This window comes from Dipodomys merriami, unplaced genomic scaffold, assembly GCF_024711535.1.
Source record: "Dipodomys merriami isolate MVZ:Mamm:240054 unplaced genomic scaffold, mDipMer1.0.p SCAF_151, whole genome shotgun sequence".
Taxonomy (NCBI): domain Eukaryota; kingdom Metazoa; phylum Chordata; class Mammalia; order Rodentia; family Heteromyidae; genus Dipodomys; species Dipodomys merriami.
In genome coordinates, this window is record NW_027202838.1 from 2909106 (window position 1) to 2928900 (window position 19795).

The following is a 19795-nucleotide window of genomic DNA, read 5'->3' on the forward strand; positions in this document are numbered from 1 at the left end:
CCAAGTCTTCCAATTCATACAGAAGAAAATATAGAAAAAATATTTTATCATCTCCCAAATCTCGGATGAAATGGAAACTATATTCCTACCACTTATTCTTTGAATAAACTTAGGGTTCTATTGTACTACATGGCAACCATAGTAAATGATGACATATTATACGCTTGTGCAATGTGAGAAGAGACAGTGGTCTCACCACAAAAATGGAGACTGAGGTAATTACATGGGTGGTGTGTGTGTGTGTGTGTGTGTGTGTGTGTGTGTGTGTGTGTGTGTGTGTGTGTGTGTGTGTGTGTGTGTGTGTGTGTGTGTGTGTGTGTGTGTGTGTGTCCAATATGCAAATATATGCTAATTAGCTAGATTCATCCATTCATTGTACAGTGCACATTTATTCACCATGTTGTACAAGTGACTTTTTGGTGGGTTTTAGGATTGAACTCAGCGCCTGGATGTTGTCTTTGAGCTTTTTCATTCAAGGCATTCAAAGCATTCTACCACGTTGAGTCACAGCACCACCTCCAGTTTTCTGGTGGTTGATTGGAGATAAAAGTCTCAGGGACTTTACTGCCTGGGCTGGAAACATGATCCTCACATCTCAGGGTCCTTAGTAGCTAGGATTACAGGCCTGAGCCACTGGCATCCAGCTTGTACAGGTGATTTGTTAGGTAGTGATTTTTAATTTTGTTTTTATCAAATACAAAAGCTTAAGCCATTTGCTAAGTCAAATCAGCCTTTGGGAATACTCCAATCATCTCAAAATCATTTCTCTACTGCTCATCTATGGAATATAACCCATGTGATTAATATAATCCACTAAGATTAATCTTGCCATCTACAAACTGAATCAGAATGAATTTAGAGAGCAGAGTTGTACAATTTCACATTCATATTTAACATTATTCCAAAACTGACTCCATCTTTCACTTAGCACCCTCCCTAGGGTCAACAAAGCTAAGTCAATCTTCTCTATACCATTACCTGGATAATTGCTATTTATTTCTCAACATACAATTCAAGCATCCTGCCTCTATAAATCATTGTTTGTACCCTGTACCCCTTGGGCCAAGTTAGGTCCTCTTTTTCTAAACGTCTTGCACAGGATCTATCACTGGTATAAATAATGTGGCTAGTATCGATATGAAAAATTCTGTACACAGAATTAGATGGCAAAGGCAGGGCTTAAAAATATCAGCACAGGTAAGTGCTGGTGGCTCACACCTGTAATCCTAGCTACTCAGGAGACTGAGATCTGAGGATAAAGTTCAAAGCTAGCCTGAGCAGAAATGCCATTGAGACTCTTAGCTCCAATGAACCACCAGAAAACTGGAAGTGGCACTGTGGCTCTAGTGGTAGAGTGCTCGTCTTCAGCTGAAGAGCTGAGGGACAGCACCCAGGCCCAGAGTTCAAGCCCCAGGACTGACAAAAAAAAAAAAAAATCAGTGCAGATAACAGTAATATCATAAAAATCTGGATTCACTCATGAACCTGACATTACCAGAACGTGCTATGCCACTGTCTCTGTCTTCATTCAGCTCTCTTCCAGGCATGTCCATTGGATTGCTGTGAACTGTAAATCAGAAAATAAAATTGTCAGTTACAAAATAAAACTGTATTCAAGCAAATGTTGTTCCTTTTAAATTGTAAAGTGAATCATGCTCATCTCACTGCATTCCTTCATTTTTTTTTTCAGTAGCATGGCACCAACCCAGCACTAAGAGCTAGAACTCAGTTGAACAAGCTTCAAGACCTAGTGAAGAAATAATATACAGTAGGAAAATAATCTATAGTATCTAAAGAAACCAGGGGAAGCCAGGCACCTGTGGCTCGCGCCTGTAATCTTAGCTACTGGGGAGGTTGAGATCTGAGGATCGCAGTTCAAAGCCAGCCTGGGCAGGAAAGTCTGTGAGACTCACAAACCAGAAGTGGCGCTGTGGCTCAAGTGGTAGAGTACTAGTCTTGAGCTGAAGAGCTGAGGGACAGCGCCCAGGCCCAGAGTTCAAGCCTCAGGACTGGCAAAAATACACACAAAAAAAAGAGGTAAAAAATTCATATTCACATTCAATGACATAGAAAGAGACTCACAAAATACTATTAAAAGAAAAATGAATTAAAACAATATGAATCTCATTCACATCTTACTGTGGTTCATTCTACCGATTATGCCTATATCAATATTTAGAGGCATAATAAATAAAAATAAAATTTATTAATTAAAACAAGCAAGCAGCCAGATATGGTGGTTCCAGCCTATAATCTCAGCACTTTGGAAGCTGAGACAGGAGGATCTGAGGTTTGAGAACAGTTGGGGAACATAGGAAGACCTTGTTTTAAAAAAAAGATAAGGTAGTCAGGCACTAGTGGCTCATGCCTGTAATCCTAGCTACTAAGGAGGCTGAATCTGATATTCATAGTTCAAAGCCAGCCCAGGCAGGAAAGTCCAATAAACCACCAGAAAAGTGGCACTGTCGCTCAAGTGGTAGAGAACTCACCTTGAGCTGAAGAGCTCTGAGTTCAAGCCCCAGGAATGACCAAAAAAAAAAAAAAGATGAGGAGGCTGGGAATGTGGCTTAGTGGTAGAGTGCTTGCTTAGCATGCATGAAGCCCTGGGTTCAATTCCTTAGTAGCACATAAACAGAAAAAAGCCAGAAGGTGGTGCTGTGGCTCAAGTGATAAAGTGCTAGACTTGAACAAGGAGCTCAGGGATAGTGCCTAGGCCCTGAGTGCAAGTACTAGGACTGCCAAAAAATAAAAATAAGGGCTTAAATTGATGATAATTTAAGAACAATAATGACTTGTGCTCACATTCTGATTTAATTTCCATCAGAAAGTTATGCTCAAGCCAGGTGCCAGTGGCTCACTCCTATAATCCTAGCTACGTAGGAGGCTAAGATCTGAGGATCGTGGTTCAAAGCCAGCCTGGGCAGAAAAGCCCGTCAGACTCTTACTCCCATTAACCACCAGAAAACCGGAAGTGGTGTTGTGGTTCAAGTGGTAGAGTACGGTAGAGTGCTAGCCTTCAGGTGAAGGGCTCAAGGATGGCACCCAGGCCCAGAGTTCTAGTCCTAAAATGGACAAAAAAACATACATATACATATATATATATATATATATATATGAAAAAAGAAAGTTATGTTCACTATCTATGTGTGAAAATATGGAATAGGACTAGAGTCACACACTGTGTGATCAAAAAATTTAATCATATTAACAATTATACAAGTCTTTCATTCCAGAGCTTGTTCATCTAAATCTTAGCTCCATGAAAAAATCAATCTGATAGGATAATGAAGATCTGAAATTTTCAGTGATTATAAGACATAGGGCATTTTCTGCAATTGGTGAACTATAGTACAAAAGCTACTTAGCCATGGAAACAAGACAGTATCAGATTTAAAATATAAGTAGTATAGCTAGATACTAAACTATATCCTAGTGTTTAGATTTGAAAGTTAAAATCGTTATGAGGAAAAAAATGACAAACTTTCATTCAAGTGTCAATTCCATGGATAATTTATCCAGTAGGAAAGAATGAAGTTACTATACTTTGCAAGCATTGCTTTTAAAAACAAACAAACAAAAAAACAAACTACCACCTCTCAACTATATTCTCTACTCTCTTGTTTCCACAGCTTAACTACACTCTAGCCACTAGGGCACACCAACTAGACTACCCACACAGCACATTGCAAACCTGCAAAGAAAGAGGCGCTCCTGATCAGACGGAGCGGACCCTGCTCAGAGAATGCCCGCCTAGGGCTGCAGAACTGTGAAAGACCTACATGGCAAAAACGTAAAATACACATAAAAGAGAGGGTTGTTAGAGAAGCCACAATGCATCTGGGAAAAGTGAGGTAAGGCAGCACAAAAGCAGACCAAACAGATATGGAGGAAAACTTTTAACCTAAATAAGAGTAACTCAAGTTTCCCTTTGTGGGAAAAAAAAAAAAAGTGGTTTCCATTTTGGTCATGGTGTGTATCAAACAATAACTACAATCCATTTAGTATAATACAGATATGCTTCTGCTACAGAAGGTAAAATTATTTTAAATGTTCAATCTTTTCTAAGGTAAAGCAATGTTTTCAAACACCCCAAAAAGCATCATACTGGTAACACTGATAATTAGGCAGCTGCCAAAGAAGACATTTGTATTACAGCATTCCCTGCACCTGCCAAAAGAACTCCATAATACTTAGCACAAGAACAAGGAGTAAATACAACAAGGACTCTTACTGACAAATAAGCACAAAAATTGTTTTCTAACCCAATGGTAAAACCAGAAAAACAATACAAAACAATACTCCTACACCAAGAGTCAGCTGCTATGAAAGCATCAGAAATTTCAAGTGTGTAGAAAAAGTAGCTGCCATATAGGAGATAATAGCAGTCTGAAAATCCCAAAAGAGCATTACAGCCTTTATGTAAGCAGGTGGGCAACCTGTAAGCTATATTTAATCAGGCAGTCTAGTCATGTATAAGTTTTATACCTACAACAGACTAGGAGCCTCACCTGTTTGAAAAACTGACAAAGCATTTCTCAAATTGCAAATACATTATTTTTCTCCAACAAGAATTTTGACTGCATTTGTAGCAATCCTTTCATGTCTCTATGGTCAGCTCTTCCTTCCATTGTCCGTGCCTTACTTTCTCTGGCTATTTCAAAACTTAACTTCTTTGTAATCCTTTACCCATTTTTTTCTTCGCTCTCAGCATAGGAGAGTATGTATATAGTTTCCTACAGTGGGTACAGGCTTATAAGAACACATGCAGAAATCCCAGATTGGAAACTTCCATTTCCTACCACTTTACCTCCAAAGTTAGTCCAATGCTTTACCCCTCTTTGCCTCCTGTGCCTAAGGAGTTCTAGGATATGCTAGAACTCACTCAATAACGAACCTTTGGAGGTCACTCTCTGGCTCCCAAAGCTAATTCTAAAATCAGTTAGGATGTCAACCCATCATTCTCATTCAAAAATTTCCTACCAAGATCATACCTGTCTTTCATTTCCTCTTCTTCCACCAATATTTAAATATAATCAAATTTCCCCCACTTTTCCATCATATATTTAATATTACAGTTCAGTAGTTTTCAAAATGTGTTCCAAGAACACCTGGAGCCTTCTGAGACCCATTCAGGAAAGTCTGTATAATCCTCCATTTTCCAACTAGTCTACATGAGGCAGAAGATTCTGGACACATTCCAATCATTCTTGCTCCACTCAATTTTCATTGCAGCTAGAATATTCTTCTGTATATACAAACCTGATCTGATTATGTTGTTTATTGTGAAAAGTCCTTTTTTTTATCCTTGAGAATTTACATCAAAGACCTACAACTTTAAGAATTATAACTGAGCAAAAATTACAGCTGCTGTGTTCTGAAATCCACTGCCATGTTTGTGTAAGTCTACTACATATTACATAAAATGCTCCCAGGCAAAGTAGCGGGTATACTAAGCCACTTGGGGGAGTGATAGAACTTTTTTTTTGCCAGTCCTGGGGCTTGAACTCAAGGGTTAGACACCATCCTTGGGCTTCTTTTGCTCAAGGCTAGCATTCTAACACTTGAGCTACAGTGCCACTTCTGGCTCCTTCTGTGTATGTGGTACTGAGGAATCAAACCCAGGGCCTCCATGCATGGTAGGCACATACTCTACCACTAAGCCACATTCCCAGCCCAAAGATAGAACATTTTTGACAAACCAATTCACAAGATCTGTAATTGGCTTGACAAACCTTCTTCCTTGGATTATACCAAAAGTGGTGACACTTCCAACCTCTCTCTTTCTTCACTTATAATCAGACATGCATCACAGCCTTCCTCAGGTCTACTCATTTTTTCTCTCAAATCATTTGCCCTAATAAAATCCTTGCATATTCAATCTTGCCACGCCACTTGTTCAAAAAGCAAAGGGGGAGTTAGAGACCAGTGGCTCACGCCTGTAATCCTAGCTACTCAGGAGGCTGAGATCTGAGGGTCATGGTTCAAAGCCAGCCTTGGCAGGAGAGGCCGTGAGACTCTTATTTCCAATTAACCACCAGAAAACTGGAAGTGGCGATATGGCTCAAGTGGTAGAGTGCTTGCCTTGAGCTGAAGAGCTCAGGGACAGCACCCAGGCCCAGAGTTCAAGCCCCACAATGACCAAAAAAAAAAAAAAAAAAAAGAGTTACTAATCAAAACCAGCTCAGGCAGGAAAGTCCTAGAAATTCTATCTCTAATTAAACAGCAAAAATGCTGTGTGGTCCAAGTGGTGAAGTACTAGCTGTGAGAATGCAAGGTCCTAAGTTCAAAGTGCAGTACCTTCACACCTTCACATGAGCATGTATGCGTGTGTTCACACACATATACACACACACACACAGATGGAAAATCTAAACTAGCCTATCTTCACTAGTGCCCAACAGCATATGTATAAATAGAAATTCCTCTGTAATCATATTTTTATTCTTTTTATTTTTTCATTTCCTTCATTCTTACTCGGTGCTTTACTTACTTATTCACATTGCTTACATACTCTATGATCTCTTATCCCTAGAACTGGACATATACTGTGATTCTTCCTAGATTATTTCTTTCCCCAGCCATCTGAAGTTTATACCTCAAGTCCTAAAGGAATTCTTCCATGAATTGAGTGCTTCCTATGATTTTTACCAAAGTCTGCTTTTAATGTTGACTAAGAATTCACTACAACAGGGGGCTGGGAAGGTGGCTCAGTGGTAGAGTGCTTGCCTTGGATGCATTAGGCCCTTGGTTCGATTCCTCAGCACCACATAAGCAAAAAAGAAAAAAGCCAGAAGTGGCGCTATGACTCAAGTGGTAGAGCGCTAGCCTTGAGCTGAAGAGCTGAAGGACACTGTCCAGGCCCAGAGTTCAGGCCCCACATCTGGACCCAAAAAAAAAAAAAAAAAAAAAGAATTCACTACAACATGCAATAATTGTTTTATTACTTCTTTGAGTACCACTAAGTATAAATCCACTGCAATAAAAGCTGTACCTGGTTAATCACTAAATCCTTAGGACTTAGCAGAGTGTGAGCCCAGGTGCTTGGTAAGTACTTGATTAATTAACTGAGTATTTCCAGAAATAAGAAATGGTGCTCAACTATGCTTGATGAACAATTAACAGTGTGTAAGTACAAAGCACTTACTAAAGTCTACATTTTTATTAAGTGAATTTTCTGCTCTATGACAGGATGAGTATATTTAGCTTCTATAGTATAATTCACCTCAATAAGTGGCAACTAGTTTGTACTATTAAAATCAGTAAACTAGGGCTGGGAAGGTGGCTCAGTGGTAGAGTGCTTGCTTTGCATGCATGAGGCCCTGGGTTTGATTCCTCAGCACCACATAAGCAAAAAGAAAAAAAGTCGGAAGTGGCGCTGTGGCTCAAGTGGTAGAACGCTAGCCTTGAGCTGAAGAGCTGAGGGACAGTGCCCAGGCCCAGAGTTCAGGCCCCACGACCGGACCAAAAAAAAAAAGAATAAACTGGCCAGGCGCAGTGGCTCAGGCTTATAGCCCAGATACTCCAGTGGAATTAAGAGATCCCAGGGAGACTGTGGTTTGAAGCCACTCTGGAGAAATAGTTATTGAAACTCCATCACAACAAATACACTGGGTAGTACTTGTCTGTTACGGAAGCAGGAGGATTGAGGTCCAAGGCCAGCTGGAATAAAAAACATGAAACCCTATCTAAAAAATAAGATAAAGCAAAATGGTCTGGACATGGGGCTTAAGTGTTAGAAGGGGCACTGAGCAAGTACAAGATCCTGAATTCAAACTTCAGTACCAGTGATGATGACAATGATGATAATGATGACGACAACAACTTTTAAAAGACCTCTTGAGCTTGAAAACAGTCAAATTATAAAAATATTTTTATGATATTTTTGTTATATATTTTCCTTTAATAATTAGTGAAGGCCAAGCACTGGTGGCTCATGCCTATAACACTAGCTACACAAAGAGGCTGAGATCTAGGATTGCAGTTTTTAGCCAGCCCAGACAGACAAATCAGAAAGACTTTTTATCTCTAATTAACAGCAAAAAGCCAGAAGTAGAGCTGTAGAAAAGCAGTAGAGTACCAGCCTTGAGGGAAAAAGCTAAGGGACAGAGCCCAGACCCCGAGTTCAATTTCTACCCAGTACAAGCACAAAAAGAAAAAAATGAAGTAATTACTCAGGTGAGTCAAAGAAAACTTCTGCTTTTCCATAAAACAGATATACACTATATTGTAACTACCTAACACTAATAATCCACAGCAGGTGCTTAATCCATGGTTGTTCCCTCAAATATGCATTTCCAAAACTAGTATCTATGAGCAGAATCTATACTGGTCAGGTTGGAAGGAAACACTGTGATATTTTACTAATAGATCAGCTAATAAATATTCATAAAGGTTAAGTATAAGTAGGTATTGTGGTACACATGTAGAATTCCAACACTTAGGAGGCAGAAGCAGGAGCAGCCTGAGGTCAGCCTGGCCAGACACTGTCTCCAAAGGAAAAGGCACAAATACAAGTACACTCATGGTTTACTAAGTGCTGTCCACTCCCAAGGCAACTCTAAAGAACTTAAATGAGATTGTTTATACACTGGAAGATACAGTTAGCAGCAATTTCACAAAGCTTTCTAGGCTAGAAATTTGAGAAAGTTTATCATTTTAGAATTATTAGGTAATAACAACAATTAGTTCATCAAAGTAAAACTAAGCTGTTATGCTAATACATTACTTTAAAGAAACACCATGTTCAACTGTCTGCTCATATAAACTAGTAGCCACAAAAACGAGCACCATTTGAAAAATGATTTTCAAAAAAGAAAAGAAAAATAACTTTCATTGAGCAGATGAGAATATAATGCACAGTTCCACGCAGGCACCAGATTGTCCTTGCATATCTTATAAAGATGGTTATTTCTTCACCATTATACAGGATCTACTCTATTATAAATCAATTTTGTGTGTCTTGAAAAATGATTTCTTTATCCATTTATTAATGGAGTAGAAAATATTAACATTTGTTTATCTCTGTGTTAATGGAGTAGTATCCTAAAAACCAGTTTAATATCTTTTATATAAATTAAGAAGCTGTTAATTTCCAGTAAAAGATTTTAAGTGGTGTTAGAGACTTATCACACCTACCAAATATGGAAAAGAAGTTTTTGTTTGATGAGACAATGGCATGTTTGGGGAAATTACAGAATTTTATTGATATGTCTGAGGAGTGAGATCTTAGTGGTACTGAGGTCTTCCTAAGATTATGTTCCATTATGCCCCTATTTCATTGTCCTTTAACATTCTGCAATAAAGCCTATAATATTTCCCCATTAGCAATTAAAAAAAAAGAAGCCAAGTTAAAATATATCTTTAGTGGTTCTCTTATTTGCAGATATAAAATGGTATATTCTAGTATAAGAAAAATGTTTTCTAAATAAGCAGATGTCATACAAAATTGTGACTTAAATGGCTGTATTATAGTATATGAAATTATTTGGTCTTACAACAAACACACCTGCACTATTTAAAAAAAAAAACAACTTTAAATTCTTGTTATACTGTTCACACTTCTTGAATTTATAAAATCAAAGTACCATTTACCTATATTTCCAAGCAGTCCATTAATAACTGTGTTACTGTCAGCCTTTAAAGTATTATTGTCCTGATTGATGAATTCAAGACTATCTTGTAACCTATGGGAGGGGTGGGAAGAAAAAAAAATCCATATTCATATTATGCTTCTGAAGGTGATTCTTTATACATCCTAATAAAATTTTAACTGCAAAACTATTTTAAGTTTACTTACTAGTATCATAAATGTAAATTATAAACAACAAGCACATAAACATTATAGCCTGAAGGTCAAATTCAGCCTGCTACAGTAAAGTTTTCTAGGAGTATAGTCATGCTCCTAGTACACTTATGTACTGCTATGGTTACTTGAATGCTACAATGCCAGGAGTGAGAAACTACAACACATTGTGCAGTTTACAAAGTCAAAGATATCTATTTACTATCTGCCCTTTAGAGAAGAAAGTTGCTAACTTTGGTTTCCATTACCAATAAGGTTTCCCTCATATTTTTGAATGTGAAAACATTTTCTAAACATCTGCAATAGGAAGGGGAAAAAGAAAGAAGTGCAGAATTCAAAAGGAAGAAGCAGTAAGTAGCAACAACCACCAAAATAACCAAAATCTATTTTAGGCCACACTTTAAAAACAACCTATATCATCTATATAATCAAGCATCCAAAATAACAGAAATAATGTTACTGTGCAAAAGTATCCTTTCTATAAATTTTAGGAATCAGTAAGAAATTAGAAAAGATGAGAAACTGAGGTGATTAAAGTTAAAAAAAGCAATCACTGAGCCGGGCACCGGTGGATCACACCAGTAATCCTAGCTACTCAGGAAGCTGAGATCTGAGGATTGGGGTTCAAAAGCCAACTCAGGTAGAAACATCCATGAGACACTTATCTCCAAATTAACCACCAGAAAACTGAAGTGGCACTGTGGCTCAAGTGGTAGAGTACTCACCTTGAGCTAAAGAGCTCAGGAACAGCACCAGGCCCAGAGTTCAAGCCCCACAATGCCCTCCCCCCCCAAAAAAAAAAAAATCACTGAGTTCCATAATTTCTACTTCAGTATTAAAAGTATTTTAGTTAGCATTTTTTACTTTTATTATTATTTGGGGTTTTTTTGGTGGTGGTGTTAGGGTCTAAACTGAGGACTTGCACTTGCTAGGCAAGGGTTCTCTACTACTTTTTTTTTTTTTTTTTTTTTTGGGTCTGGTCATGGGGTCTGAACTCTGGGCCTAGGCACTGTCCCTCAGCTCTTCAACTCAAGGCTAGCGCTCTACCACTTGAGCCACAGTGCCACTTCTGGCTTTTTTTTTTCTGCTTATGTGGTGCTGAGGAATCGAACTCAGGGCCTCATACATGCAAGGCAAGTGCTCTACCACTGAGCCACCTTCCCAGCCCCAGTTCTCTACTACTTGAACCACGCCTGCAGCACTTTTTGCTTTAGTTACTGCTCAGCTAGGGTCTTCACTTCTCAAGCAGCTGGGATTAGAGTCCAGAGCCATTATGTCTACCCTAAGGTTTACTTATATTAAAAAAAATCATATTAAAAGTATCATTGCATTGGGCTGGGAAGGTGGCTCAGTGGTAGAGTGCTTGCCTTGAATGCATGAGGCCCTGGGTTCGATTCCACAGCACCACATAAGCAGAAAAAGCTAGAAGTAGTGTTGTGGCTCAAGTAGTAGTGCAATGGCCTTGAGCTGAAGAGTTGAGGGACAGCCCCCAGGCGCAGAGTTCAGGCCCTACAACCGACAATAAATTAAGTAAGTAAGTAAGTAAGTAAATAAATAAATAAATAAATAAATATTGTTCCTTTCCTTTCTTCCTGAATGTGAAAACAAGCTACAGGTACTAGAAACGTAATAGAATCTCTTCAAGGCTCAAGAGAATTCAGTATGTTCTTGATACCTCCTGCTCCTTTATATCCTGGGTATCCCTATGACTTGAACTAGCCAGCGAGCCCTGTTCTCTTCAACACCTGCAGAATGCATCTCCAAGATCTACAATCATCTAATCCTAACTTTAACCTTGTACTTCATTTATTAGGTTCTGGTATATAACCTATTGTCTTGACACCAGGCCTGCTCTGTTTCAGTTTTATTGTCTAATCTTGGCATGCTTATAATATCCCACAGCTATTATTATATATTATACGTATTATATATAATGGCTGATACAGGCCATTCCTGTCTGCAGAGTTAATTCTTCAGGGAACCTAAAAACTGAAGAGCACAACATTATAGAATCTAACTCAGCACAGAGCTGAAAGACGGGAAATAAGCTTTGATGGAAATCAACCTGAGATGGTTATTTTAAGAAGTAACTCAAGATGGAAATGCACTTAACAGTTTCCTTCCAGATATACCTTCTAGCAAATTCCTAAAACAGAAGTCTTGTGTTTATGTTTTTTTCAACTACAATGAGGATGCAAGCTGGCTTCCATAAGCTTTCAACTAAGATGATTAAAAAAACAATCTAAATTTGTACAGGTATTGTGGCATATGCTTACAATCTCAGCACCTGGAAGGCTAAGAAAGGAAGATCATTATTTGAGGCCAGCTTGATTTACAAAGTGAAAACCCATCTTATAAAGGAAAAAAAAAAAGGAAAGAAAATATGAATGTGTTGTACAATCTAAACAGCACTCTTTTCATTTTACACAACTCAAGTAATCCATTTCACCCTATGTCCATAGGCACTTACGTATTGAGACTTCCACAGATACTGCTGCCAGTGCGTGCAGTAAACACTTTGCTGAGCATGAGCTGTGGAGGGGAACTATAAAACAAACAAGCAAGCAAGTAGACTGTCAAAGAGAATTCAAAATTAAAACACAATCATCTGTTCATTTATTATTTTTAAAAAAAGTGTAAGTCACACATCCCCCAGAGCATAGTCACAAGACAAAAAGGACAATATAAATTGAGAATCTGACATTTTCAATTGGAGTAGAGATCAAATGAAATTCTCTTGTCTTAAAGAAAATTAGACATGGCCCAGTGCTGGTGGCTCATGCCTATATTCCTAGCTACTATCTCAGTTCAGTGCCAGCCCAGGCAGGAAAGTCCATGAGACTCTTATCTCCAATAAACCACCAGAAAACCAGAAGTGGCGCTGTGGCTCAAGTGGTAGAGCGCTTGCATTGAGCTGAAGAGCTGAGACAGCACCCAGGCCCAGAGTTCAAGCCCCATGACAACAAAAAACAAAACAAAAAACTGGACATGTAAAAATGGATTCACTTAAAAAAATTAGAAAACCTCTCACCGAATCTGATGAATTTTTAAGGTAGATCCTTTGTAACTCATTGCCACTGAGCCAAACATCATCTCTCCAAGCATATTGGCATCAGAAGGGCATCGAGAACCCTGCGCAATAACCGAAACATAAGTAAATACATAATTTTAAACCTTAGGATGATTTTAAATGTTATTTTAAAAACCATTAGTTATAGATATCCCATATAATGGTTAACCTTAATTGAGAAATGCCTAGGAGATTAGTGAAGCACACCCCTGGTGAAATGACTAGATTGTGAGAACTGTGACCCACTCAACAATTAAACTTATGAAGGTATTACTGGGAGTTAAAGGTAAGAGGTAGGCACTAGTTGGAGGAAATAACTCACCAGGGGTGTGGTTTGGGGGGCAGGACTATAAATTGCTCTGGCACACATACACATATACACATATACACATACACACACACACACACACACTCTTGATATTCTGTCCAACTGTATGGGGCGCCAAGTATCTTTGAACTGATCCTCTGAACTATGAGCCAAAATGAATCCCCCCCGAGCCAGGCTGTTTTCTCTGGCAGTTTAGACATAGCAATGAATAGTTAACTCACACCTAAGAGTTTTAATTCTTCCTTATATACAACGTTCTACAACTTAAAATGTTTTGCAGCTAAGTTTAATGTTACACAAAAATTTAATTAATAGGGGGAAGTGAAGGAAGGGTGACAACATTATCCAAAAAAGAATTGTATTCAATACCTGATTTATGAAATGGTATCCCCTCTGTATAACTCTCTTTAATAATATTAAAATAAAATTTTATTTTTGAAAATTTTCCTTTTAAAAGACCCATGAAAGCTGGTATAATAGCAAACACGTATTATTCAAGCACTTGAGTGGACATAGCAGGACTATTGAGACTCTGAGGCCAGCCTTGAATTTGACCTTGTCTCCAAGAAAATTAAAAAAAAAAAAAAAGGCCACTAAGTATTTTATGGTATACAAATGCCAAATTTAGGCAGGCACTTATGGGTCACACTTATAATCCTAGCTACTCATGAGGCTGGGATCTAAGGAATGGGCTTTGAGGCTAGCCTGTGCAGAAGAGTCCAGAAAACTCCATCTCCTACTAACCAGCAAAAAAAGCTGAACTGGACATGTGACTCAAGTAGCAGCACTATTTATAAGTGGAAAAAGTTGAACAAGAGCATGAAGCCCTGTGTTTAAACCCTGAAACAGCAGTAAATGGGGGGAAAAGTAGCACAGTTTATCACAATCATTAGATCAAATATTGATGAGCATTTAGATCACCTTCAGGTTTTTTCTATTACAAATACTGTTCAAATGAACATCCTTAGTAATGTCTTACACATATACATTTCCCTAAGGCTTATAACATAAATGTAATTCACTATATAATTTTTATTACTTCTATTTTGTAAATGAAACATGCACAAATGGAAAAATCATATATATTTTGTACTTTTTAAAAAGAAGACTTGGGGTGGAAATGTGGCTTAGTGGAAGAGTGCTTGCTAAGCATGCATAAAGCCCTGGGTTCAATTCCTCAGTAACACATAAATAGAAAAAGCTGGAAGTGGTTAGAGTTCTAGCCTTGAGCAAAAAAAGCTCAGGGACAGTGCCTAAGTCCTGAATGCAAGCCCCAGGAATGGCCTAAATAAATAAATACAAGGGGCTGGGAAGATAGCTCAGTGGTAGAGTGCTTGCCTTGCATGCATGAGGTCCTGGGTTCGATTCCTCAGCACCACATAAGCAGAAAAAACTGGAAGTGATGCTGTGGCTCAAATGGTAGAGTGCTAGCCTTGAGCTGAAAAGCTGAGGGACAGCGCCCAGGCCCCAAGTTCAGGCCCTGTGACCAGCAAAAAATAAAAAATAAATAAATAAATACAAAGAAAAAGAAGACTTAAGCTGGGTACCAGTGGCTCATGACTGTATTCCGAGCCACTAAGGAGGCTGAGATCTGAAGATTGGGGTTAGAATCCAGCCTAGGAAAAAAAAGTCCCAGAAAGACTCTTACCTCCAGTTAACTACTCCAAAAAACCAGAAATGGCATTGTGGCTCAAGGTGGTAGAGTGCTAGCCTTAAGCACAAAGAGGCTCAGGGACAGCACATAGGCCCTGAGTTCAAACCCCATCACAGACCAAAAAAATAATTAGTAAAAAATAAAAAGACTTACCTGTGCTCTACTGATTCAATGTATCTATTAAAATTCTAAGAATATATTTTATAAAAAATAGAAAAATACTATAAAATTCACATGGAATTATAAAAGACCACAAATAACCAAAGACTCTAGAATGAGAACAAGAAAAAGATTGAGGTATCAAAATTCCAGATTTCAAAATATATTACAAACATACAGTAATAAAAATAGTATGGTACTGGCAGAAAAACAGGCAAATAGACCAATAGAACAAAATATAGAGTACAAAAACTAATCCACACCAGCCATGTCAATTATTAATCACAAGGGTGCTAAGAATACTCAATAAGGAAAGGATAGTCTGCTGCTGAGAAAGCTGAATTTTTACATGCAAGCAAGTAAAACCGAACCATTACATCATATTTTAAAAGTCAACTCAAACTGGATTAAAGACTTAAATGTAAGATCAAAGAAAATCTTTAGAACATTGATCTTGGCAATGAAAGCACAGGCAACAAAAGGAAAAAAGAGAAGGCTGGGAATGTGGCTTAGTGGTAGAGTGCTTGCCTAGCATGCATGAAGGCCTGGGTCCAATTTTTCAGTACCACATAAACAGAAAAGGCCAGAAGTGGCACTGTGGCTCAAGTCATAGAGTGCTAACCTCGAGAAAAAAAAAAAGCAGCTCAGGGACAGGGCCTAGGCCCTGAGGCCCTGAGTATAAGCCCCAAGACTGGCAAATAAAAATAAAAATGAAGCCGGGCACTGGTGGCTCACGCCTGTAATCCTAGCTACTCAGGAGGCTGAGATCTGAGGATCGCGGTTCAAAGCCAGCCCGGGCAGGAAAGTCCATGAAACTCTTATCTCCAATAAACCACCAGAAAACTGGAAGTGGCATTGTAGCTCAAATGGTAGAGCGCTCGCCTTGAGCTGAAGAGCTGAGGGACAGCGTTCAGGCCCAGAGTTCAAGCCCCACGACCAACAAAAAAAATAAATTAATTAAAATAAAATAAAATTGGGACATCTAGCTAAAAAGTTTCTACAAAAGGGAACAATCAGAAAGGCAAAAAAGAAATCTGCAAGATAAGGAGAAATCTTTCACAAACTACTTATCTAGTAAAAGGTCAGTTTCCAGAATATATAAAGAACTCGTACAACACTATAGTAAAACAAACAAACAAAACAACACAGCCAGGTGCTTGTTGCTCACACCTATATTCCTAGCTACTAGCTATTCAGAAGGCTGAGATCTGAGGATTGAGGGTTTGTTTGCCAGTACTGGGCCTTGAAGTGAGAGCCTCATGTTCTATCATTTTTACTCAAGGCTGGCACTGCACAACTTGAGTTACAACTCCACTTCCAGAATCTCAGATTTGAGGTAAGAATCTCAGGTAAGAATCAATCTGTTCCGGCTGGCTTTGAACCTGGATCCTCAGATCTCAGCCTCCTGGGTAGCTAGGATTACTGGTGTCTGGCTAGATTGAAGTTTGAAGCCAGCTGAGGCGAAGTGCTTGTTTTAGCATATACCGAATTGTTAACAAAATCATCACCAGCATGTCATCAATTCTAATATGACAAAATTTATAATAAAAATCATATAAGAAACTACTACTACCATTGCCTTTTATGCTTTATTTAAAAGGCCTAGATTTTCCAAGTACTTGTTGCTGAAGTTAATAATCTGCTATAACCCATGTAATTTAAAGACAATGTTCTAGTTACCTGAGATCACATTTTATCAAACATATCAAGTACAGTGAACAATATTAAAACAGTTTAAATGGTTGGATAGTTTCTGCTTTTAAAACAAATCTCTTAAGAGGATTCTGATATGAAATGTGGTCATTATCACTCATTATCATCAGACTCAATAAACTTGGTCAGTTTACTACTGTTTATTTTTCATCACATAATATATAAAAGAAGGTTAATTTTCCACAATTGGAAAAATAGAACACTTCACAGTGGCATAACCTCTGCTGGTGCTACATGGCAGAGTACTACTTGGGAATTTGTTTAAAGTGAAGAAAAAGAAAACAAAGGAAGACAGAAGTGTCTGTAGAGTACTCCTACTAAACACCCAGACTTTAGCTATTCCATTGAGAAGTATAAAGATAAATTTCCACTGAAACACAATCATCTCAGTACAAATAACTTAAATGCTCAAGAATCTATTTTGGTACAAAATATAAAATTCTTATGATTCATGTAAGTAAGAGGATACACATTTCCTATTGGCTTAGCGTGAAACTAAACAATGATCTTATATAAAATATGTTTATAGGGCTGGGAAGGTGGCTCAGTGGTAGAGCGCTTGCCTTGCATGCTTGAGGCCCTGGGTTCAATTGCTCAACACCACATAAGCAGGAAAAAAAAAAGCCAGAAGTGGCGCTGTGGCTCAAGTGGTAGAGTGCTAGCTTTGAGCTGAAGAGCTGAGGGACAGTGCCCAGGCCCAGAGTTCAGGCCCCACGACCGGACCCAAAAAAAAAAAAAAAAAAAAAAATATATATATATATATATATATATATATATATATATATATACACGTTTATATACATTCCTATGTAGTTACTCATTTAATCCTGCTTAGTTGCTGTTAATGCTACTAGGGTTTGAACTCAGCACCTTGTAGTTCTATTACTAAGCTATATCTCTAGCCCTGTTTTGTTGGATTTATTTCCTGGTCCAGATATGAACCTGAGTAGCAATCTACCTATTTTAGGCTTCCTATCATAGCTAGAATGACAGTTGTAAGCCACTGCATCTAACTGTCACTTAAGAGTCCTATCCACTGTTCTGCACAGGCTAACCTTAAACCACAGTCCTCCCTACTTCAGACTCCTAAGTAGCTAGGATTACAGGAGTGAAGAACTGTCATCTGCTAATGCCGTATTTTAAAAGAATTCTGTATATTTCTGTGTGTTCTACTTCCAGTTATGTTCTAATTTTATAATATGTCTGAATTGTATTTTGTATTATCTTTAAATTTCAACAATGAAATGGTACAAAAAATAAGGAATTCTGGGGTTGGAGACCTGGCTCAGTTGGTAGAGTGCTAGCCAATGACCAGAAGCATCAGGAACTGAGTTTGAATCCTAGTCTCAGACCAAAAAGTAAAGAAAGAAAATAAAATAAATTCTGATTGCCAATAAACATGAGTTGAGAGAAAGAAGAAAACATCCTAGGTTCCCCATATCTAGATTTTTCAATGTTCATAAATTTGCTTTTTTTAAATGACCTATCTTTAGCCAGGTGCTGGTGGCTCACGACTGCAATCCTAGCAATTCAGGAAACTGAGATCTGAAGCCAGTGGGGCAGAAAAATCCCTGTAAGACTTTTATCTCCAATTAACCACTTAAAAGCTGGAAGTGTTCCTGTGGCTCAAGGTGGTAGAGTGCTAGCCATACGCAAAAGAGCTCAAGGACAGCACCCCCAGGCCCTGAGTTCATACTCCACAATTGACAAAAAATAAAAAAATAAAACTAATTACCATAATGAAATCCTAAGGAGATAAGGACTAGTCACTGTGATATTTCTGGTCCTAACATGGCACTCAAAACTATTTATAAGTGAATGAATAAACAAATGAAATTGGTGATTTTACCTGGTACTTTGGACACTGCTCTTTTACATCAGAGGATAAAGTGATGGAACTATCCAAAGAGGAAGAACTGTCTCCGCCAGGTTTCAGTTGACAGCATTTCCCAAAGACTTTAACTTGAGCATCACTACACAATTTCTGAAACACAGATGATATTCCCATTCATATTCTGACAGAGTTCTTACTATATGCAAAATAAACTACAGTATAAAACCCTTTGGAAAACCCTAGAATGGCAAAATAATCTATTTTTTAAATTATACCTACTTACATTTGTGCTATATTTAGGACCATTTTTCTTTATTCAGAGCTAATCTACAACATTTGTAGAGTCTAGTACATTTTTCCACTGGACATTTTAAAATCACAGCAATTACTCTACATCACTATGGCTAAAGCAGTATTTACTAATAATGACTTAAATACCAGAGTGGTGAAAGACACCTGTAACTGAAGACACTCAGGAGGCAGAGATTAGGAGGATTTTAGTTCTAGGTTAACTTAATTACAAGCCGTTTACAACATATTTCAAAATATAGTGTCAAAGTTTACAGAATAGTTTTTCTTGTTTTTACACTTTAGCATAGGAGAAAATACAGTGTTCTACAGCCTAGAGCCTTAAATTGTTTTGTACCTTTAAATAGATATTTTCACTTTTCTAGATCTCATTCTCCACAATTGCAAAGCAAGAGGTTTAAGACACATCTTCCATAAAGACCCCAATAACTCTGCTATACCAAACAACACAATCATATTAAAAAAAATTGAACTACAATTTCTAGCTAAGAAATAATGAAATAAGAATAATGATAAGAAATAATGAAAGTGTTTTCTTAAAAAGTAAACCCTCACAATTAGGACTTTGAATTTTAAACATGCTAGAGACAAATGCTTATCACAAACAAAAATACCATAACTGAACTTTTACCTACCCTTTCTTTCATTATTAAAATATCCAACATTAAATTTCAATCAAATCAATAACGATACTCACTGAAACTGATGTGTCCTCACTTTTTCTCTTAACACTGGAGTCAAACAAGACATTTCTCCCTCGTCTTTCACAGTCTTGATATACTATCAGTCGAATCTGGCTTGGATCAAACTCTGGTAAAGGCCAACTAGAAAGGAAAAAAGGTACATCAGAGATACTTTAGAAAATGTCAATTTATATCTTTATAAATAAATCCATATAATAGATCTAGAAGTCAAATTATTACTAA

At 37.8% G+C, this 19795-nt stretch overlaps 1 protein-coding gene across 2 annotated transcripts in view; it reads right to left on the minus strand.

The window, feature by feature from the left end:
• The window catches only part of LOC138827199 (folliculin-interacting protein 1), an 88222-nt gene that overhangs the window by 31875 nt on the left and 36552 nt on the right, over window positions 1–19795 (minus strand). Inside the window, exons 2-8 of one of the 2 annotated variants that reach the window (XM_070022705.1) lie at window positions 19567–19693; window positions 18576–18710; window positions 12834–12934; window positions 12273–12347; window positions 9592–9683; window positions 3692–3775; window positions 1496–1567 (exon numbers count right to left, since the gene is read on the minus strand). In XM_070022705.1, the coding sequence (XP_069878806.1) occupies window positions 1496–1567; window positions 3692–3775; window positions 9592–9683; window positions 12273–12347; window positions 12834–12934; window positions 18576–18710; window positions 19567–19693 (686 nt within the window). The remainder of the gene's footprint in view (window positions 1–1495; window positions 1568–3691; window positions 3776–9591; window positions 9684–12272; window positions 12348–12833; window positions 12935–18575; window positions 18711–19566; window positions 19694–19795) is intronic. The other variant, XM_070022706.1, reaches the window with a different exon arrangement.